Source organism: Trachemys scripta, chromosome 8 (assembly GCF_013100865.1).
Source record: "Trachemys scripta elegans isolate TJP31775 chromosome 8, CAS_Tse_1.0, whole genome shotgun sequence".
Lineage (NCBI taxonomy): Eukaryota > Metazoa > Chordata > Testudines > Emydidae > Trachemys > Trachemys scripta.
The window spans coordinates 30,251,536-30,276,335 of NC_048305.1; the positions used below are offsets into that span (position 1 = coordinate 30,251,536).

Genomic DNA, 24,800 nt, shown 5'->3' on the forward strand with positions numbered 1-24,800 from the left:
ATTCAGTTTAAAATGTCCTTTTACAGTACATGCCTTGTTGTGGCTTGCCAATTCCTTTGTTTCCAAGTGCTTCCAAACACATTGTTTGAAAATAAACAAAACAAAACCACACTCCCAAAACTAATTGTACAGCCTACAGGTTAGAAATAAATAGAATCCTCTACTGAAGTATTTGCCTCACATGGTTCTAAGAAAAGAGAGCCAATAATTGTAAAGTCCTGTAATTTAATGGACTGAAGATATGACTCTCTCAAAGGAAGCATTCCCAAGTGCAGTAAAATAAAGCATGCCTTTCAAAAAAAGCTGTCCTAAGCATGTGAAGATTTGGAGAAAGTTTATGTTTTTCCCCCCAAGGATATTGTAGGAAATTTCCATGCATATCACATGGTGATCATCAGTTTTGTAGTATTTCAGTTTTTTCAGACTTCCACCGGAAAGTAAATTTATGAAGCATTATAATAATTCACCCAAGAAGAAATTAAGATGTAAAAACATGGATGGCACAGTGAATACAATAACAAGCTAAAAATAAAATCTTTCATAGATTGAAAATCCTTTTGAGAACTGACAAAATAATTCCTTACATTTTTCTGGAATAAGCAAGAGACAAATTACTACAAAGCAATTTCAGCATATATATATATATATATATATAGATGAACAGGGTGGCATGTTATTGACACGTAAGTCAATAATACTGCAGCTTTTGGAACAACTGTAGTTTTGTTAAAGAGCGGTGTGATGGTAGCATTTTTGGATTAGGATTAGTGCCCCATGATAGATAAATAATTAAAATAATGCAATTGATGAAATCAGATTGTTAAAATGTTGAGTTAGGAGTTGTCTGAAAATGTGTGGTATAACATCCTCACACAGGCAGGAGACCTATGCCTAAAAAGACTACCAAAGGAATACAAAAAGCGTAAGACATTAAAGAAGAAACTGCAGTAGAAATGTTAGTAATGCTATTATTTAAAAAAAAAAAGTCTGGTACCTCGTATGAGAGGCAATGACAGCAGTGAAATTGATTACAGGAGAGGGGAGCTAATGCACCGTAGACCTAAATGTTCCTATATTTCCTTGGCCATTTGAGGCAGTGCTAATACATCAGTATTCCAGGGCTCTCAATATTTAATGTTGCAATTTTTCCATGTAAAAGTATTGAAGTTCAAGAGTGAAGTTTTTCAAGCCTGAAAAAGCCTGTATTTTTTTTTTTTCAAATTATAGTGGTAATCAATGTACTAAAGAGAACTATGATTAATATAAACCTCTTGAATTCTAACAGGGGACAAAGCATAAAACACCTCTTACAGAATGGCACATAAAAATTCCAGCAGAATTGTCAGTTTTGAACTCCACACTCTGTAATTTCATGACAAGGATTCTTACCAGAAGACTACTTAGAAGTGTTACAATTCCAGCAGTGACACAGGGTGTGTCTTCTCTGCATGAAAAGAAAACCATCTATGCAGATTTCATGAAGTAACATTGAACACTTTTTCTAAGGAATTAACGGATATTTCTCAGGTCTGATATGGGTGGTTATGTGGCCAATGCTCTTAAAGGGTAGTAATTTTGCACACCTTCACAGGAGTGTTAGAAAGCTGCTCAGCAATCAAAAAACTCAGAGATGACATTTCCAGCTGCTGGGTGCAGGGCCGGCTCCAGGCACCAGCCGAGCGAGCTGGTGCTTGGGGCGGCAGATTGTTTGAGGCGGCATTCTGCCCAATCCTAGGGCGGCACAGCTGCTTTTTTTTGTTTGTTTTTGTTTGTTTGTGCCGCTCCGGCCACCCTGTAGGGGGCGGTGGCGCGGAGGACGGGAGCACCCTGCAGCAAGCCCGGCAGGGCAGGCCGCGTCCTTCCCTCCCAGATGACTGGAGCGGTGCGGAGCCTCCGGTCGTGGCCGCGTGGTAGCGCCCCACTGAAGCCCTGGCCGCCCCCCTTCTCTCTCTCTCCCCCCTCCACCCTGCTAGCGGGGGCATGTCTGCAGCGCAGGGAGTCCCCCTGCACCCTGGCTCCGGCCACGCCGCAGTTTGTTGTGTTTTTTTTTTTTCCTTTGCTGTTCTGGCACTTTTTTTTTTGCTTGGGGTGGCCAAAAAGCCAGAGCCTGGCCCTGGCTGTGTGTGAGGCGGTGTTCCATAGCCAAGTAACAACACACACTGGTGGATAGGCAAAGTGTGTTGATAAAAACTAGAGTTTGGAAAATCCTTAGAGTCTGCATTGTAAGTTATTTATTTTACTTCATTTAACTTATGCTCTGGGTGAATGTTAGATGTCTTAGCTCAGTGGTTATTTTACTTTTCAGCTGATATTAAATGAGCATTGCAAGGAATAGAGGCTTTTTCAGCTTAATTCCTTTTTTTTTAACTGCATGTTGCCTCCCTGCTCCTTTACTAATACACTCTTTAGTAATTTGACCTAGCAGCACATCTTACCATGGAAAATTATATGTCACAGTGTAGTAAGTCACAGTGTACAAGGATTTTTTTTTCTTCAACAGTAAGTACACACTACAGTTAAAAAAAAAAAAAACCAGTGCTAAATCTCAGCACTCTCCCTTTGTATGGCAATATCAAATGCTGTGTGCTTCAAGGCAAGACCTATGGGGCTAAGGGTGAATAACTGAGTTTAGGCATCAATGAGCAGGCAGAAGATGTTGGAATACATTCAGAGAAGGAAAATACCTACAGCAGGGGTTCTCAAACTTCATTGCACTGCGACCCCCTTCTGACAACAAAAAATATTACATGACCCCAGGAAGGGGGACAAAAGCTTGAGCCCTGCCACCCCAGGTGGGGAGGCCAAAGCTGAAGCCTGAGCCCCACCATTCCAGGCAGGGGGCCAAAGCCGAAGCCCATGGGCTTCAACCCTGCTGCCCAGGGCTGAAGCCGAAGCCTGAGCTCTGCTGCCCAGGGCTGACACCCTTAGGCTTTGGCCCTGGGTGGTGGGGTTTGGACTTCGGCCCCGGGTCCGGGCCCCAGTAAGTCTAATGCCAGTCCTGGCAACCCCATTAAAACGGGGTCACAACCTACAGTTTGAGAATCACTGACCTACAGAAAGGATTGAAAAAGAAGATCACACTTGGGTATAAATACAACAACATTCATCAGGAGCATGATCTGGAGGTTATATGAAAAATGTGCTATGAGGATAGATTATTAAAAGCTAATTATCTCCTGGAATTTAGGTCTGACATTAAAATAATGCTTGTAATTATGCAAAGTGTTGAAGTAAAAAAAATAAATAGGATGCCTTCCATTGAAACAAAGGAGCTGCTTAAAACGGTAGCATATGTAGCTGGCAGATGTTTTCATTACAAGGCTGACAAACAGATCTCTGAATATATTCTCACTACTATTGTAACCTCCATGTATGTTACCAAGTGCTAGCCACATTTATCAAGAGCAGAAGAGCACCATCTAAATTCTGAGTGTGATCATAAGAGAGCAACTCTTTTGAGTTTTCTAATAAATGTATGTATTTAGTTTTTGATTTGTAATATGAAAAGCTTATCACAATTATTTTAATAATTGTACTTCAGGTCTGGAGCAAAACAATTATTCTCACTTTAGTACAATTTACTTTGTCATTTAAACATATTTAGCACAATTTCAATATTATGTAATAAGTTTTCTTTCAGATATGCATACGTATACATTTTCTGCTATACTTCCATATCACAGGAAGTGTCAAGCTGCTATGATGTCATTATCAGTCATTGTAGAACAGTGGTTCTCAAACTTTTTTACTGGCAACCCCTTTCACATAGCAAGCTTCTGAGTGCAACCCCCTTATAAATTAAAAACACATTTTTATATATTTAACACCATTATAAATGCCGGAGGCAAAGCGGGATTTGGGGTGGAGGCTGACCGCTCACGACCCCCCATGTAATAGCCTCATAACCCCCTGAGGGGTCCCGACCCCCGGTTTGAGAACCCCTGTTGTAGAATGTGATGCACTTACATTAGTTCCACACCCAAAAAACCCTACATTAAGAGAACATTATTAATTCAATAAAAAGCTATTCCATTTTATTAGAGTTGTGTTTCAAACAGTTCATTACTTTTTAGGCTTCCAAACTAGCCAAAATGGTAACGGTAGAAAAAACGAAGATAGCTACTTAGAGTTTGTGTATATAATCTGCATACCAATAAAAAATAATGACTTTTTATAAATGAAACCCTGAAGAGCATTATAAATATTGGAGTTGATAAGCCAACAACTGGAATACACATCTGGTAACTCTGCTCTTGTAGAGGTGTCAGGGATATTGAACAAGTGACATGGAGTTAAGAACATAAGAACGGCCATATTGGGTCAGACCAGTGGTCCATCTATTCCAGTATCCTGTCTTCAACAGTGGCCAATGCCAGATGCTTCAGAGAGAATGAACAGAAGAGCGCAATTTCTCGACTGATTCATCCCTTGTCATCTACTCCCAGCTTCTGTCAATCAGAGGCTAGGGACACCCAGAGCATGGGGTTGCATCCCTGACCATCTTAGCTAATACCCATTGATGGACCTACCCTCCATGAACTTATCTAATTCTTTTTTGAACCCTGTTATAGTTTTGGCCTTCACAACATCCCCTGGCAACAAATTCCACAGATTGACTGTGCATTGTGTGAAGAATTTCTTCCTTATGTTTGTGTTCAACCTGCGGCCCATTAATTTCATTGGGTGACCTGTGGTTCCTGTGTTATGTGATGGGATAAATAACACTTCCTTATTCACTTTCTCTACACTGTTCATGATTTTATAGACTTCTATCATATCTTCCCTCAGTGGTCTCTTTTCCAAGTTGAAAAGTCCCAGTCTTTTTAGTCTCTCCTTGTATGGAAGCTGTTCCATACCCCTAATCATTTTTGTTGACCTCATCTGTACCTTTTCCATTTCCAATATAACTTTATTGAGATGGGGTGACCAGAACTGCACACAGTATTCAAGGTGTGGGCATACCATGGATTTATATACTGGCAGTAGGATATTTTCTGTCTTACATTCTATCCATTTCCTAATAGTTCCTAACATTCTGTTACCTTTTTGACTGCCACTGCACATTGAGCAGATGTTTTCAGAGAACTATCGATGATAATTCCATGATCTCTTTCTCGAGTGGTGACACCTAATTTGGATTCCATAATTTTATATGTATAGTTGGGATTATGTTTTCCAATGTGCAGTACTTTGCATTTATCAACATTGAATTTCATCTGCCATTTTGTTGCTCAGTCACTCAGTTTCATGAGATTCTTTTGTAACTCCTCACAGTCTGCTTTGGATTTAACTATCTTCAATAATTTTGAATCATCTGCAAATTTTTCCACTTCACTGTTCACCCCATTTCCCAGGTAATTTATGAATTTGTTGAACAGCACTAGTCCCAGTACAGATCCTGGGGGGATGGGGGGGGAGGCGGACCTGCTATTTACCTCTCTTCACTGTGAAAACTGACCCTTTATTCCTACCCTTTTTTCCCTGTCTTTTAATCAGTTACTGATCCATGAGAGGATCTTCCTTCTTATCTCATGACTGCTTACTTTGCTTAAGAGCCTTTGGTAAAGGACCTTGTCAAAGGCTTTCTGAAAGTCCAAGTATAGTATGTCCACTGGATCACTCGTGTCCACATGTTTGTTGACTTTCTCAAAGAATTCTAATAGATTGGTGAGGCATGATTTCCCTTTACAAAAACTATATTGACTCTTCCTCATCATATCATGTTAATCTGTGTGTCTGATAATTCTGTTCTTTACTATAGTTTCAACCAATTTTCCTGATACTGAAGTTAAGCTTACTGGCCTGTAATTGCCAGGACTGCCTCTGGCGCCTTTTTAAAGAATTGGTGTCACATTAGCTATCCTCCAGTCATCTGGTACAGAATCTAATATATGTGATAGGTTACATACCACAGTTAGTAGTTCTGCAATTTCATATTTGAGTTCTTTCAGAATTCTTGGGTGAATAAGCATCTGGTCCTGGTGACATATTACTGTTTAACTTACCAATTTGTTCCAAAACCACCTCTATTTACCCCTCAATCTGTGGCAGTTCTTCAGATTTGTCTCCTATAAAGGTGGATCAGGGGTGGGAATCTCTTTCTCATCCTTTGCAGTGAAGATCATTGCAAAGAATTCATTTAGATTCTCCGCAATGGCCTTATCTTTCTTGAGTGCTCCTTTGGCACTTTGATTGTCTAGTGGCCCCACTGATGGTTTGGCAGGCTTCCTGCTTCTGAGATACTTAAATTAATTTTTTTTTGCTCTTAGTGTGAGTCTTTTGCTAGATGCTCTTCAAATTCTTTTTTGGCTTGACTAATTACACTTGACTTGCGAGATTTGATGCTCCTTTCTATTTTCCTCAGTAGGATCTGACTTCCAGTTTTGAAAGGACGCCTCTTGCCACTTCTTTTACTTTTTTGTTTAGTTGTCGTGGCACTTTTTTAGTCTTTTTACTATTTTTTTAAATTTGGGATATACTTTCAGTTTGAGCCTCTATGATACCATTCCTAAAAAGTTGCCATGCAGCTTGCAGGCATTTCTCTTTTGTGACTATTTTAATTTTCATTTAGCTAGCTTCCTCATTTTTGTGTACTGAGCAATTCAGCTATATTCACCTCTTGGACCAGATCTTGTGCAGCCTTTTTTCTTCTGTGTTTTTTGTTTTGATTTGGGGGGGGGGCGTTTATTGGCCTACGTGTAGAGAATACTAATGAGGTGTATCTGACTCTGACTCCCCCTCTAAACTCCCGTGCAAAACAACCCTGTTAGCTGCTCCTGTTCATTAGCTCCTCTGGTAGCTTAGGAGCTAGCTGTTTTTAAATCCCTATTCTCCCTGCATAGCCTTGTCCCCTGGTTAATGGTCCTTAAAGGGAATATTGGTCAAAGCCTCGTTAAGAAGCTCTCAGCCTTGCTTAAAAGGCCACTAGACTCAGCATATACAGGCAGCCTTTTCAAAACAATATAACCATTTATTAGTCACCTGGAGTATGGAAGGTTAGGTTAGCACAAAGGGGCAGAAGTTAAGCCATGGGCCATCCTGGTGAAACCAGTGCCATGATGAGTCAGCCCAGCTATGATGATGGACTCCATCTCTGGCTCCCTCTCTTCTCCTTTTATTCATCCAGTTAGAGTTCCTGTGTCCCTCCAAAAGGGCCGCCTTTCTTTCCAGTCACCTTTACACCTTGTTCTCCAGCTCAGGTCACAAGTCCCATCTACTGGGGTTTCCTGCTGTTAGGTATAGACTGTTCAGTCTGTGGGGCATCTATTTGTCATGCTGGACCCTCTGTTGATTTGGGTCGGCTTCACACAGTTTTTTTAACGACTCTTCATTTCACCAGACAGCAAGGTGACCGAAGGGCAAACACCTCCTGTCTCCTGTACTGTTCCAGTAGCAGTGTTAATCCTTTTGTACCCACTGGGTAGCAATGCAATGTACAGAGGGAAACTGAGGCATGCTAGGTTTCATAAAATATATTACAGAAAATTCCCATTGTGTCAAAAACATGAACTGAGGAATAACTCTATAGCAGCAAAATAATTATAGTACAGCAGGATATTATGAGTTTGTAAAGTATAAAAAGCCACAAAATATATATTCGGTTAGTATTAAGTGACTAATAACTCAGAAAAATCAGTGAAATTAACAACAGAATCATATTGCCCTAAACTTTTTGATGAAATTATGTTGAATTGTTTGGAAAGGAAAAAATTTTAAAGTTTTGGAAAACATCTGTTTGAGAACTTTCCCAATTGTATTACACTGCTGATTTCTTTTATTACAGGGTTATAAATCCTATACAAATAGGTTTTGTGATAAAAATACAGACAAACTTATTAGCTGCTGCTATAATTTGACATGTATTTCAGAAACAAAAACTCATAAATGTCACTTGAGACTACTACCAACCATCTTCAGTTTGTAAAATTCCAATGATTACCATGACAGATGTGAAGCTATAGAACACAGTAAAGAGTATGAATGAAGAACTGCAGGCTTACAGCTCTGTTAAATGAAAAATAGGTCTGGCTCATGTACTTGGGAGCTTCTCATACATAGTTACATAAGTCTGAAAAATCTGCTTATATGGTCTGCTGGCAGGTGAAGTCAGTTGTACTGTCTTGAGTGAAAGACTTAAGATTTCATTTCTGTGATTTCTGAGAATTATGTTTAAAAAAAAAACAAAACCCAAAGCATTACTAGAGACATGACAAAAAGTCTCTTGGTTAACTAGCAGAGTAGGATTAGTGAGGGATCCGGGCAGTAGCTTCCATATTATATATTTTTTTTAAACTGCATTTGTCAGCATAATGCTTAAGTACTTTATGAAGAAGGATTACCACCACAGTGGGTGGTGGTCTGGTTGTGAGATGCAAACCTGGAAACAAGGGTATTTTCCTTCACTGTACGATTATTCCTTAATCATAAAACTTTTTTTTAAAAGCAACTTTAGTGGCTATTAGCATTTGTAACTGCTTGTGCCACTGTTCAGTTTTCTCTTGGTCATATGTTCTCTGTCACTAGGACGTTATGATAGTTTGATAACCAACCACATTGACTGGAACTAATGTGAGACTAGGGAGAGGTGTTGGCAAGAGAAGGCTCATATTCTGCTTGCCTTACTGAAACGAGTATTCCTTTTGAAATGAGTGGGATTGCTCATGTGAGCAGGGCAAGCAAGACTGGTCCATTACTTCACTCAAGGATGCCATTCAACTATTGAAAGCATCAGTAGTTACTAACCTAATCTTTCTTCTGCTTTAAAAAATATTGAGTTTATGTAAATATTGGCTTCATATTATTTTACAGGAGTCAACTTATCATCACATTCAAGAACTAATGGTACAACTACTACGCACAGTGAACAGGACTGTTATTTCAATGGGGCGAGATGACACCTTGATAGTGAGTAGTATTTTTAAATGATTTTTTTTAAAGTCTTCAGCATGCCTTAAAGATGGGTTTTCATGCAAACCCATTTTATTCCATTTTTTCTACTAATGCTGTATCTGCAATATTCATTCTTGGTGGTCTTTTGGCAAACTGGTTTTCAGGTTTCAAATACAGGGGCTAAATCATGTTCACCCTCTTAACACAAGCGGACTTGTTACAGACAGGATGAGCACAACCCTGAATATTTCCAGCAGGATTTGGGCCTTAGCCACTGTCCTGTTTATATGTTAATCCCTTCCGTGTTGAAGTGAGTTACTGAATACCTGTATTTTAAGAAGAGAATCTACCTCACAGAAAACAGTGTTTCTATTAATTTAAAATGAAAGTACCTGCTTAAAGTTGGTTGTCTGAATAGCTTATATAAAATGATTTTACCTGCAGCCCCTTCAGCATTTCTTCTGCTGAGTTTCAGAGATTTCTTGTTTTTCACAGCATTAGGACATTATCCTTCTTATCAGAAAGGAGACTGAGAGATGACTTGGCTACAGTGTATAAATACCTTCACAGGAAGGAAACACTGGTTACTAAAGGTCTCTTAATCTAGCGGAGAAGGGCTAAGAAAAACCAGTGGCTGGAAACTGAAGCCAGGCAAATTCTAATTAGTAACTAGGTACAATTCTTTAACAGTGAGGGGTGATTAATCATAGAAACAAAGTAGGAAGGGAAGTGGTGGATTCTTTGTTTCTTGATGTCTTCAAATCAAGACCGGGTGCTTTCTGGAAAATATGCTTCGGTCAAACACAAGTTATTAAGCTAAATACAGGGTTATCTGGGTGAAATGTAATGGTCTGTGATGTACAGAAAGTCAGACTTGATCTAAAAGTCTCTTTTGGGCTTAAACTTTATGAATCTATGGAACTAGCTGCTTTTTTGGCTCTGTGTCTGGAAGGAAGATGAAAAGTCCATCTTTTGTCAATGACTCTTTACAGTGGGAACATCAATCTCTTGTCCCAATCTGATGAATGCTGCATGCAAATGGCCATAGTCACTGGAGATGCTAACCTCAGTGCAGGAGATGCGCAGCTCCATGGCCTGGGAATGCTGTGGGGGCAGAGCCAATGGTTTTAGGGTTACTCATGCTGATCTATGATTTAATTTAGGGGCAGATTCTGTAGTGCTTTCTGTGTTTACTCTTATGAATAGTCCCATTGATTTTAATAGTACTACTTGTAGGGAGTAAAAGTTGCAGAATCTGGCCCTGGATTTGTATGTTGTTTGTTGTTAGGCTGGGAAAGTGGCTGCATGGGTCACAAACTTTGTTGAGACTGATGGGTGTGAATGCACCCTTCACTTAATTTAGCTGTAAAGATGAATTAATCACAAGCCTCCACCTAAAACAAAAGGGGTATGTGAATCCACCCAGATTTAGACTAGGGTTACCAGTGTAAGTGGGGGAATGGTCCCGCTATTGTGGGGAACTTTCTTGGCTTATACACTACCTTGGTGAAATGGGCTAGCACAAGGATCTGACTCCTTGCTCCCATTTCCTTTACCCAGAGGCCTGCCTGACCTCAAGGGCTCCCCTTTCACTCTCCTGTGTGGCAGAGTCCTCGTAACCACGACAAGGTTGGGGGTTGAGCCCCCCAGGAATCGTGGGCCCAGCCATGTTGGTGTATAGCTCTGGAAGAAGCCTGGGGAGAGGTTACGGGTGGGATGCAGGCTGAAAGAGTGCTCTTGGTGCGGTGAGGAAATTAAGCTACTTTGAGACACAGGACGTTGTAGATAAACAAAACTGCATCAAAGAAATATCTGATTACCGCCTATTTCTACCTCTAACTAGGACAATCTGCTAGACCCTGAACTTCTGGGTAGCTGCTAGGATCAAAAGGAGTAACACTGTATCATGTATTTTACATTAATCCCCAGCATTATAAATTCTTATGCTCTTCTGAAAAGTATCTACATATCACTTACTTAAAGGTTGGGCTTGTCCTCCCAAGGCAGCAATGGCTCCTTTTATTTCCAGATGAAGTTCAAGATGTTGGTTTGGATTTGTAAAGCTGAATGGTTTGCATCCAAGTTATAAGAGAGAGTTATTGAATTAGAATGCAAGGGATAGTGAATTCTGCAGAGGGGAAATTGGCTAACAATCCCTCAATTTGAACATTTTAGCACTAGAGCCAGTGTAGGTAAAGTGGGAGTCCGTCAGTTCCAGAAATCATTTCTCCATTGATCCATCAGAGTCCAAATATTTTACCTTTCAGCACTCCATGTAAGTCTCAAATGTGCAGTCAGTTTTTTATGTGTATGTGAGTGAGAGAGAGAGATACAGTAAGGAAGAAGTCAGAAGTGGTTTTAGATGGAGATCTAATGACTCTGAAAGTCAATTTTGGTTGCATATTGGAGGTTTGAAGGTTACTTGTACATGCATGCAGAGGCTCTGGTTTTGAGCACATTATATATATATACACCTCTACCCTGATAGAACGCGACCCGATATAACACGAATTCGGATATAACGCAGTAAAGCAGCGGGGAGTCCTGGGCCCTTTAAAGCGCCACCCAAGCCCAGCTGCTGGAGCCCCGGCGGTGATTTAAAGGGCCATAGGCTCCGGCCGCTGTGGGGAGCCCCAGGCCCTTTAAATCCCCGCCTGAGCCCCGTTGCCGGAGCTCCAGCAGTGATTTAAAGGGCCCGGGGCTCCCCGCAGTGGCTGGAGCACCGGGCCCTTTAAATCACCACCGAAGAAGCTGGTCCAGTCTGTACCGGACCGAACCTGATATAACGCAGTCTCACCTATAAGGCTGTGAGATTTTTTGGCTCCCAAGGACCACGTTATATCGGGGTAGAGGTGTATATAATCTGTAGATGAATATTGCTGAAGTGGTTTTGAGTATGGTGAATGATCAGAAACAAAATCTAAATCACAAATACAAGCTAAATTTCAGCAGGCCTACTAGGATGAGTACTACATCATGAAGATGGGGTTTGTTGCAGTCAGTTGAAAAGGCATGTGGATAAGCAAGTACTTTTACTGTAATTTATGAGTAAGCCTAACTTGCTCATAAAAATTGCACTCAATGTTAAGGTCCAAACCTGGATGCCTGCATGCATCCCATTGTATTCAGAGGTACATGCCTTTCAGATGCACATGCATATTTGGCCTTAAGATATCCTCTATCAAAAGAACATCCCACGTATGAGATGTAGAGCCTCTTAACAGAATTGACCTGTGTGACCAATAAAGAAGAATCTGTTTTCATTTAAAACAAAATAAAAACACCTTCCTTCCACCAAATCCCTAAATCAAAAACAAACAAGCCACTTAGACTTTGTCCTTGAAAAGATAGCATGGAAAATGTGGAGTGGTGCAAACTGCTCACTAGAGTCGTCAGGGATGGAACACACTGCTTCCGCAATCCATCTAACTGCTAGTAACCTAAGTACTTGAAAGACTAGAACTGGCAAAAGAAACCAGGGATTACAACGTAGAGATCACAGCCACTGTTTCTTTGAGCTGGTGTATCAGAATTGTTTTCATGATTCTTGATGTGGCTAAACAATTTCTGAAAGTTCTGGCTACTATAACTTTTAGAGGTGATCTGCATAAGTATGCAGTGTGGCTTTCTACAGAATGCGTAGATAATCTGAGGTCTACTATAAAAACTATGGTGCTTGAGACTCTAGAAATACAGATAGGATGCTGTGGGATGGCTTAAGCCATTTTTAATTAGTGTTTTCTGTAGAAAATTTTAGTTTTGATGTTGGCTTGCAGCTATCATTTGGACAGGTGTAAGTTTCAAATTTAATTGAAGTTCCTTCTGAGTGTGGAAAGCAGAAAAAAAGTAACCTCAAATAACTTATGAAATTCTCTAGGAAGGGATACAATCCACCATCTCATCTAAATTATTGCTGTTCTATGTAATGTACTACAACTATGGAACTTGAAATGATGCCTGATATGAACTGCTATGACAGTTACTATAACAATGTCAACTTAGCTTAAATCTAGTAAACCTAAACTAAAAAATAAATTTGAAGTACATTTGATGCCAACTCCCTGTGCTGCTTTTGGATTTAATATATTTATCTTTTTTTAAGAGAGTTTGTTTACAGTGTGAAGAACAGTACAAACAAGAGAAATTGACTATACAGGGGAAGTACTCAAAGTGATTCTACTGAGTGACGCCATTGCACAGAGGGAACAAATGGGGAAAGCCATTTTCTTTTTCACTAATCTCTTTCAATTACACTAATTAAGCACAGCAAGTTAAAACATTTCAGACAGAAGCCTGAGTAAGCCAAAGGTATCCCTTTAGATTTTGATCTCAACTTTGGAGGGAAAAAAAGATGAGTAGACAAGTTTACACATTTTATTTAAAAATGTAATGAATGCAATAAAAATATCTAATGCAGGGTTTGAAACAGCTACATTGCAGCATAAAGAAATCAACTGTAAAACAAACTATAAATGAACTGAAAGTGACTTTATTAGGTGCATTTTTCTGAGCTTGGTCACTGAAAATAAAAGAGGAAAAAAAAGGTGATGAGGAAATTGGATTTGAATTTTGTTTTGGTGTAACAAGGGTGTCACTAGTAGCATTTATCAGAGGGGTAGCCATGTTAATCTGAATCTGTAAAAAGCAACAGAGTATCCTGTGGCACCTTTAAGACTAACTTCTGTTAGTCTTAAAGGTGTCACAGGATCCTCTGTTGCTTTTTACTAGTAGCATTGTTAAGGACATTAGTTTACTTGCACGATATAATTTTAGGTGAACAGTGTCGCTTTAATTTTGTAGTCATGGAGCTCCAATGACCTAACACCAAGTGCAGTGTGGACACTTCCCCCTGTAAATGTGCAGAATTACTGTGACACTAATATTGCTAGTATTATGGAACTAGGAAGACACCATTTTAAGTGACTAATTTTGCCCTAGTGTCGTAATGAACCAAATGAAAGTCAGTCATCACAGCAAAAATTGATGGGAATATAAAAAGTTTAAATGCTTCCTGGTTCCCTTGTCCTTGTGTGCAGAGAATGTAAATTCTTAAAAAAAAAAAAAAAAAAAAAAAAAAAAAGTCAGAACAAGTAAAAAGCTTGTTAGAAACTATTTGTGACAAGAAATTGTCACATGAAGAAATTCAATGGGAGATTTTAAAAGGGAACATCATGTTATTTTAAAAGAAAATATTTTAAAAGATTTCATTATAGCAGATGTAGAGGGATGCTGACGGTTATGTCCAAATGTCGTTCTGTGAAAGACAAACAGTTGCTAAAGTCTAACACTAAAGAAGATGAGTAAATCTTTAACACTCAGATTTTTAAAAGTATTTACGCATCACTGCAACGAGCATTGCAATGCTTAACTGAGTTAGGGGTCTAAACTCCATCCACTGTCAATGGGATTAAGAGCCTAAATCTCTTTTGAATATGAGATTTTTGACTCCTAAATCACTGATGAGTTCAACAACTCCTAAATACCTTTTAAAAATCAGGGGGCTACATCCTTCCTTTTAAGGCAAAATTGTCAATGAGAGTGAGAGCCTCAGTCAGGAGTGTAGGATTTTGCCTGGGAATGTTTTGATGTAATTTAAATGAAAAAAAGTTTTAGATTTAAACATTGGCTACCTCTGTATGAACCCAAATGTGACAACATCAGGCTGGTGTCCCTCCAACAATAAAACATGGAATTAGAAATGGATACAGGCCCCTTTCACTATCCATGTTTAGATAAATTGAAAAAGTAAACCACACAAATGTGGAAAATATAGATTTAACAATGCCCTTTGGATCAGTTGTATCCTAGGTTCAACTTGATTGGGTGTAAACGGAATTACAGCTAGGATGAATTTGTCCCTTTTGCTTTAAATTTAATGGGGGTGATAACAGGTTTGTAAGTGATTTTTTACTTGAAAAATGAAATCTGCTTTCAAAGCATCTTCAGAGATCAAATAGCCTGCAGTATAAATGCATGGAGTATGAGTAAAAAGGGTCACTATTTAGATCAGACACAGACTTATTAAAATGATTTCTGGTTGCTTTTGTAGTCTGGCAGCTAGAATAAGGTGAGTCAGACACCATTTGCTGTAGATTTTGTCTTTTTTATTAGAGGTTGGTTGCTAGTAATCTGCGTGACACTTCCATCCCTGCTGGCACCTGTAGTATTTGATATACATAGAGCCAGATACCATAAACAGTGTCTGTGGGGGGACACGCAGGTGAGAAGCTCCTTCTATCAGGTTGTCTGCAGCCCTCCTAACAGTTTCAAACCATGAACAGAGAATGCTTGCTCCTAGGCATATATCGTTGTACCGTTCCTGAGAGAACACAATGGAATAATTTTAGAATGCATCTTTTAATTTTGTGTCTGAGCCTTAAATAATGTTAGCTGGAAAATTGGAGAGACACAAAAGAGAAATTGAAATATACTTAAAACCTTAAGATGAAAACCTATCAAGAGATCTGACACCTTCCATTCAGTAAGTCTTTTCATGAAAATGTTCAGATGATGTTAATAATACACCTTGTGCACTCCTTGAAATCTAATACTCAGTGAAAAGCTGGCATTAACTCAGTTTGACTCATCAGACTGACATCATTATGGTACCAGCAAACAAAAGCAGTAGGCTGGTAGCCATGGACACAATGGATAGGCAAAAATAAACCCATGAAGTATGTAAATGTTATTGTGCTAGGAACAAACTTGAAAACAAACATCTACTAAATGTGAAAAAAAAATGCTCTGGACTTCTCATTGTTATCAGGGCTGGCTCCAGGCACCAGTGCAGCAAGCAGGTGCTTGGGGCGGCCAACGGAAAGGGGCGGCACGTCCGGGTCTTCGGTGGCAATTTGGTGGCGGGTCCCTCAGTGCCCCTCAGAGGGAAGGACCTGCCGCCAAATTGCTGAATAAGCGGTGGAGGTAGAGCTTTTTTTTTTCCCCTGCTGCTTGGGGCAGCAAAAACACTGGAGCTAGCCCTGATTGTTATTGTAACACACCAATGTTTTTTAAAAAAGTTTTTCTTGGAAGTGGGAGATAGAAAACTAAGTCGCTCTCTAGTTTAAATAAAGAGTGAGATCAATGAGTTTCTATGTGTTTTTAACATTAGATCAATGGTTCTCAACCTTTCAGGAGTCTAATTTGTCTTGCGTACCCTACGTTTCACCTCACTTTAAAACATATAGCAGATGGTATAGTGCTTACAAAAGCTTTTTTTCATTTTAAGCTGGTAAGTCTGGAACTCAAAGCTTTCTTTGAAAAAATTCTACTGCCCGCATGCACAGGGTGTTTTGTCTTCAAATATTGTTGCAAATGTGCTAGCTTCATGCTGTTATTTGATTGAATTCCTCCGCAAAGGAAGCACAAAGCTTGAGATGGATTGCTATTTGTAGATGTGAATCCAGAAGCAATATATTCCTTGCAGAACTTACTATGGTTTTATTTTCAGTCATTTTCAATTACACCTCTACCCCGAAAAAAACAAACCAAAACGGGGCGCCATATAACACGAATTCGGATATAACGCAGTAAAGCAGTGCTCCAGGGGGGAGGCGGGGCTGCACACTCCAGTGGATCAAAGCACATTGGAAATAACGCGGTTTCACCTATAACACAGTAAGATTTTTTGGCTCCTGAGGACAGTGTTATATCGAGGTAGAGGTGTACTTACAATTTTGAATGTTGCCACTACCGCCGCTTTCAGCTCCTCGTTTTAAAGATCTATCCATTCTTACATTGCAACCACATACACACCATGACAGCTTCAATGTCATTTACATGCTTGCATGCATAAGTAAATGACCTAGAATGCATGCCTAATACAGTGTATATACACATGGCCATATAAGATAGTATATAGAGCAACATAAATAAGTAATTTGTATGAAATTTTAATTTGTACTGACTTCACTGGTGCTTTTTAGGAAGCCTGATGTAAAAATAGGCAAATATCTAGATGAATTGACATAACCCCAGAGGCACGCGTACCTCTACTGAGGGTACATCTATACTTACCTCCGGGTCCGGTGGTAAGCAATCAATCTTCTGGGTTCGATTTATTGTGTCTTGTCTAGACGCGATAGATCGATCCCGGAAGTGCTCGCCGTCGACGCCGGTACTCCTGCTCCACAAGAGGAGTATGCGGCGTCGACGGGGGAGCCTGCCTGCCGCGTCTGGACCTGCGGTAAGTTCGAACTAAGGTACTTCGACTTCAGCTACGTTATTCACGTAGCTGAAGTTGCGTATCTTAGTTCGAAGTGGGGGGTTAGTGTGGACCAGGCCTGAGAACCACTGCATTAGATTACCCACCACTATTTTTATTGATTGTTGCAGCAAATAGATTTTCAGGTGTAGTTTTTATTTTAATCTGTTGAGTCTTTCCTGCCTGTATCACTTACTTGTTGTGGCTGTTAGTCTCTCTGTGCTAATGTTTGCACATGGATAATAATACAGTGTGTCCTGCCTTTGTAAGGTGCTTGGAGAGTTATAAATGAAAATTAAGTTTAGAAAAATATCTTGCAGTATACAATCCCATATTGCATGATCCCACATTATGTTTCATTCATTCATTCATACATTCATTCAGTGCACAGGATGGACCTGATCGGGGGGTGAATCAGGATTGTGTAGTGAAGCAGTCTGTTGTCTTTGGGATTCCTGCCTCATTGGTTACAGAAGTTAGAAGGTCTGTAGTGACATGAAGCAGGGGATTGCAGGACGGAAAAGGATGGTCTCATGGTTAGGGCAATTGAACTCCTCCCTAGAAAATTGGATTCTATCCTGCTTCTGCCACTTAGTTCCTATCTGATGCTGAGCTAGTCTCTTACACTAAACTTTTCACAGTTCGTCACTTTGCATCTAATTAAGGGCTACATCATAATGCATATGTATGAGGGACTAAATCAAGTTTGCATGAGCATTTCTTGTTCTGACATTTCCTATCTTGAGTGCTTGACTTTATAACATTTTAATCCTTAACTTTGTATTTCTTTTTTATTGTTTGGTTTGATGAGAACAACCTTAACTAATGCTAAAGCAGGTATGTTGTTTGGGAATTTCTTGTGAGCTAGAAAATATTTGTTTTCCTAAATCACTCACTTGTCCTACAAAGTGGGTGAGGTAATATCTCTTTTGGACCAACTTCTGTTGGTGAGAGAAAAAAGCTTTCGAGCTACACAGAGCCCTTTTGCCTGACCTGAAGAAGAGCTCTGTGTCAGCTTTTCTCTCTCACCAAAAGAAGTTTTTCCATCCAATAAAAGCTATTACTTCATCCACGATGTCTCGTTAATATCCTGGGACCAACATGGCTACAACATCACTTGTCCTACAGCATGCAGTGCTTTTGGCATACAAGGAAAAGAGATGACAGCCTGAAATTACATTTTTGGACTGCCGATTTTGTCATGTACACTTAACATTTTAATAATCGTACCATTCTCTGTAGATAAGGCCCTTTATTTTCATTTTTTTCTGATTTTTATTCCTGGGTTTTGAAAAAGTATTGGGTTTTTCATTAAAAAGCAACAGAGGGTCCTGTGGCACCTTTAAGACTAACAGAAGTATTGGGAGCATAAGCTTTTGTGGGTAAGAACCTCACTTCTTCAGATGCAAGTCTTTTCATTGACTTTCACTTCAATTTTGGATCACTCAGGTACATGAAAATACCGATTATGTTAAGAAAATCCAACACATTACATTAGGTAGGTGTTTATTAATAATAAATTAATTTAAGTGGAAAATGCGAGGTTATTTGAAGTAAGGCAATGTAGTGGAAGATGCCCCACACATGTGCATGGTAAACTAAAGTTCATGAAATAAACCACAACATTGAACTGCTTTTACTCTCAATACTCTGACCTTATACATCAGACTAGAATTGAAAATGTATTGAAACAGGACCTTTTAACCTCCATAATCTTAACATGAAACAATAAAGTAGTTAGCGAAGTTCATAGAGCAGTTCACTATGCACATCAGATTTACGTGGGAAACACTTAAACTACAATCAGGGATGTTAATGCAGAATCCTGAGTATACAGGACAAGCTGAACTTCAGTCACCTTTTAACCACTTTTGTTTGGCAAGGGTTTTTAAATGCTTCAAATTCTGAAATTGGAAAAGTTTTAACCAACTCCAATTCTGAAGCAGTACAGAGCTGATTGCTCCTTATATAATCTCTGCTCTGAAATATTTCCTTGGTTAGAAGTACTCCATGTCATCACTGCTCTTCCTGCTTTTGAACAATTATGATCACATGATAAAAATCACTACCATCAGACAGAAGCATTTACTAAACTAAAATATTTAATTTTTAAAGGAAATTTTGGGTATGAATTACAATACATAACATTACAGAGCTCAAACACACTTCATAGGATGTGTGGATATGGTTTAGTTACTCTCTAACTGACCCAGGTGTAGTCTGTGCATGGTCTGGGGCTGGAGCTATTCACTTCTGTATTTTAATCCTGACTCTGACCCTGACCCACTATGTTGTCCTGGACATTTCTCCTAACCAGCCTGTTTTATTTTTCCCATATTGAAAATGGGAATAATACTTATGTCACTAGCGCCTGTTTGCAAAACATGTTGAAAACATTATAAAATGGAAATACCATCAGTAATTTTATTTCCAGCATTTGACATAAAATTGTTGGAATTTGGCAGATTATATTCCCCAAATGAATACCAAGAAATACAAACACAGCACAATTACTACCATTTTTATTTAGTCACTGTAAGAAATAGAAATAGCTACTATAGATAACCAGCGGTCTTCTTCCAGATATGGGAATATTTTTGTTTCTGATGCTGGTCCACTGGAAAAAGTCAGTATTAGTGATTAAGGTTGATTGATGTTGAACAAAACACTAAGCAACACACTTCTCTTACCTGACCACACATAAGACAAATCCTTGTATTACACGTGTTAATAGTTCAAAAAAAGAAAGCCAGAGACATTTGCCATGTGGAGAGCAAAAAGGAAAAATATATTTTACTTACAATCAAAAAACACTTTGCAAACCTTTGCCTTGATCCCATAACTCTGGTGCACAGAATTCCCTTTGACTCTAATGGAGAATTAGGCAGTGTTTTTAACTGACTCTGTGGATCCAGGACTAAAGAGTTGAAACAATAACTATGATTTATACAATATAAGTAGAAAGCAACTAAAAATTATACCTTAGTCAACTTACTGGCTCTCAGTGCATCTGAGAGTCACATCTGTTTACTGACAGACAAATTCTTACTCCTGCAGAGTTAATAGCCATATGAAAGAGTAAACTGGATTTTATTCTGTCATCCACAAAATTGTCAGTTAAATTTGACTTTCAGAACCTTTGTTACTGGTACAGATGCATAGGGCAGAAAACACAGCTTGGTTTTCATATTCCTGGTTAGGTTCGGAGAACAAACAGTTAAAAATAATCTTCTGACCTATTCTGTAGACTGAAAGAATTTGACATGAACACAATTAATATGGAACTAAAATAATTTGGTAAGGGAGAATTAATAGGGAACCCTACTGTGTCCATTTTTCTGAGTCACTTTTTCTTCTAATAATTGCACCTTAAATGTAGCCGTTAAGCTGTATGCTGAATGATAGGATTCTAAGGCCATTCTGTATATTAATTTGCCACAAAAAAGAGAGAGAGCAAAGTTGCAGAGTACTTGAAAAATATAGGCAAATGATTTGTCCTCTGCTTCTTTTTATTTGAATATAAGTGATATTTGGATTTTAATATTACCCTTTCTACTTCATAATGTACCATATATAGTTAAAAATAAGTCATTCACGATATGATAAACACAATGCAAACATTAAAACATTCAAAGCCAAGCATAACCCTGTAAAATTCACAGTGGCTAGAATTCTGCAGGGGTATGGAATTACAACATCCCACAAACATTTTTGACAGGGATGAAAGGGTTAATGTTCTGATGGTGTGGCCCTTTTGGGGGAAGAGGAAGGGGAGGAGTATGTTAGCTTTAGGCTGATGTTTTTTTCTTATTGTTCCTTGCCCACTGTCATTCAAAGAGTAAGGGAAGACATTGCCTTGAGTGTAAGACTAGCTAACTGCATGCTGTGAGGTCCACTCAAGCGATTGCGAGAAAAAGTCAGTTTAGATGGAGGCAAACACTCCACTCAAGGGAAGAAGATGATGAGGGAAATTTGGTTTGGCACTCCACAGCTCTGCAGAGAATTATTATTTAAATACACAAGACAGCTTCATTGTGAAGTTATGGTGGTGTTGATCCTTGTCAGCTGTTTGGTAGCTCCACCCGTAAACACTGAAACATGCATGAAAAGTGGTTTGAAACTTTTCATGATAGGGAAACATGGTGTGTGATTTACTCTCTATCCTCTAAGTCTCTATATAAAATGCAGACTGCTTTCTGCTTGGAAGTATATAATGGTGCACTGAAAGTGCAAATGAGAGGAATATTGAAAGACCACACATTGACCTTGTTTAACTGAACAAAAAAAAGGTAGAATACCCCCATGTACATTTTAAATATTTCATGTACAGAACTACTTTGTTTTTCTTCACATTAAGTAATAAAGACCAGGTAAAAGTGGGTATATTTTATAGCAGGGTCTACAAACTTCCACTCTACCCCAAACAGAACATTGGCAGTAGTCCTAATAAAAATGGCATCTTTATGTCATGCTACCGCTAGCACAGTCCCCAGATCTTTCTCATTTTACATTAATTCAGTGTTACATCTGTACTGAACTGCTGAAAGCCACTACTTTGATATACAATTCAGAGCACTACAAACATTAGTATTACAACAAATAATGTGACAGGTTTCAGAGTAGCAGTCATGTTAGTCTGTATCCATAAAAAGAACAGCAGTACTTGTGGCACTTGTGGCGGTCCACTTCCTGGACACTACTGTGCTCATAAACGATGGTCACATAAACACCACCCTATACCGAAAATCTACTGACCGCTATACTTACCTACATGCCTCCAGCTTCCATCCAGGACACACCACTCTATCCATTGTCTACAGCCAAGCTCTAAGATACAACCGTATTTGTTCCAATTCCTCAGACAGAGACAAACACCTACAAGATCTCTATCAAGCGTTCTTAAAACTACAATACCCACCTGCTGAAGTGAAAAAACAGATTGACAGAGCCAGAAGAGTACCCAGAAGCCACCTACTACAGGACAGGCCCAACAAAGAAAAATAACTAGATGCCATTAGCCGTCACGTTCAGCCCCCAACTAAAACCTCTCCAGGGCATCGTCAAAGATTTACAACCTATCCTGAAAGACGATCCCTCACTCTCACAGATCTTGGGAGATAGACCAGTCCTCACTTACAGAGAGCCCCCTAACCTGAAGCAAATACTCACCAGCAACCACACATCACACAACAAAAACACTAAGCCAGGAACCTATCCTTGCAACAAAGCCCGATGCCAACTCTATCCAAATATCTATTCAAGTGACACCATCACTGGACCTAATCACATCAGCCACGCCATCAAGGGCTCGTTCACCTGCACATCTACCAATGTGATATATGCCCAGCAATGCCCCTGTGGCATATACATTGGGCAGACTGGACAGTCTCTACACAAAAGAATAAATGGACACAAATCTGACATCAGGAATCATAACACTCAAAAAACCAGTAGGAGAACACTTCAACCTCTCTGGCCGCTCAGTAATAGACCTGAAGGTGGCAATTTTGCAACAGAAAGGCTTCAAAAACAGACTCCAACGAGAAACTGCTGAGCTTGAATTGATTTGCAAATTAGATACCATTAACTCTGGCTTGAATAGAGACTGGGAATGGCTGAGTCATTACACTACTTGAATCTATTTCCTTATGATAACTATCCTTATACCTCTTGTCAACTGTCTGTAATTGACCCATCTTGATTATCACTACAAAAGTTTTTTTCCTGCTGATAATAGGTCATCTTAATTAATTAGCCTCTTAGAACAGGTATGGCATCTTCTCTGTATGTATATATATATACTCTTATTATACATTCCATTCTATGCATCTGATGAAGTGGGCTGTAGCCCATGAAAGCTTATGAACAAATAATGTGACAGACTTCAATATTGCTTTATATGGCAAATTTCATTCTGAGTTAACGTTTTTCACAGACCCAAAGAGAATGAGAAGGTACCAACTAGTCCTGCTTGCATGTAATAGAGGAAATGATTTAATCAAGACAGAGCATCCAACATCAACTGAGGAGTTGCAGGTGTTCTAGCCCTGGTTTGGATGAAGAGTTACTACCTCTATTATGTTTCCTATCCAGGAACTTGGGATGTGCTTATCATTTAAGCATCTAGGTATGTTTTCACTCTATCCAGGTTTAAAACCCTAGTTCTGAATGTGAAGTGGTCATCATTGTTTCTTTTCCAAATAACACTTCATCTGAAGTGCATAAGTCCAGGGAAAACATTCATTATAGCTTTGCTGTTGACCAACCACCAAATGATTAGCAAGTCTTTGTTAGACATGTCCCTATCCACATGATAGCTGTTGCCAGTCCAGCAATCAAGGTTTTGATTTTTATTACTAATTTCAGGTTAGTGGAATGTCATTTTAAACAGTTCAGTTTCATAACTCATTCATTTTCATATCTCTGGTGGTAACCTCCCTGAAAACCTCATGAAGTTAGTCAGTGAGCATATTTCTCTTATGGTCTTCCCCAATCTTACTGAATACTGAAACTCCAGAGGAGAAAAAAAAGGTAAGTAATTAGTTATCCAAGTAAACAGGTTATCTATTATACATTACCTATCACCTCCAAGTTACCCGAAGAAATGAATTTCTCCAACAAACAGCTGTTTATGAAGATGTTCAAATGCCTTTGGTTAGTGACATTACAGAGAGCCTATGTAAGAATCTGAAACTAACTGTCCAAGTTGCATCTGTTGAGAAGACAACTATTTATCGGTAATAACTTACCTGGACAGTCCCCTTTCTATGTGGGTTTCAGCAATTAGCATGTCTGGAAGTAAGGATCCTGAACAAAGTGAGGCATTGGCATGTTATTTGTTAAGGAGTTCTCCCTTTTTTCTTGGGTGGAGAGGGAAGTTAAGAAGAGGATCATGAGAGAGCAAAACTTTCCAGATCTTTTATTTGGAACACTGTTGACCCATACGTCCTTCTAAGATTTGGTGGCCTTTTGCATTTCACCTAGTTCTTTTGGTGCAGTTGTAACCCGCACACCTCCTGGGTATGGTGTTCTGTCCCCTCTATTGGCATTGAGACCACTTAGAGATTAACGATTCTGCTACAGCCTTAGCTAGGGGCCATGTGGCTTTTAGCTCATACAGTAGAGACTCATACACTAAGCTCCAAATGTCCCAGGTTCGATCCTGTCCCCTGACAACTGGGGCGGTGTTATATGGTTTCTATCATCCCATTATTTCACACCTTTGCTTCATACTGGGAGATCAAAAAGGTGCATTCTTTAGAACCATAATATGATTGGCATAGTACACATCACTGTTCACAAGTTATAACCAGAGCAAGAATTTGCAAAGCTAAAATGATTGATAATACAGTGTGATATATTTTGAAGTGTGAAAATAAACCACTGAGAGTTGAAATTCTCCTTCTCTACCTGGAGCAGTGGATCTCAACCTTTCCAGACTACTGTATCCCTTTCAGGAGTCTGATTTGTCTTGTGTACCCCAAGTTTCACCTCATTTAAAAACTACTTGATTACAAAATCAGACCTAAAATTACAAAAGTATCACAGCACACTGTTACTGAAAAAATGCTGACTTTCTCATTTTTAAATTATAATTATAAAATAAATCATTTGGAATATAAATATTGTACTTACATTTCAGTGTATAGTATATAGAGCAATATAAACAAGTCATTGTCTATGTCAGGGGTCTCAAACTCAATGTACCTTA

The 24,800-nt window shown here is 39.1% G+C and overlaps 1 protein-coding gene across 2 annotated transcripts in view; it reads left to right on the forward strand.

The window, feature by feature from the left end:
- DOCK2 (dedicator of cytokinesis 2) overlaps positions 1-24,800 on the forward strand; it is a 494,284-nt gene that overhangs the window by 202,330 nt on the left and 267,154 nt on the right. For both annotated transcript variants that reach the window (XM_034779264.1, XM_034779265.1), the window contains exon 27: positions 8,809-8,904. In XM_034779264.1, coding sequence (XP_034635155.1) covers positions 8,809-8,904 — 96 coding nt within the window. The remainder of the gene's footprint in view (positions 1-8,808; positions 8,905-24,800) is intronic.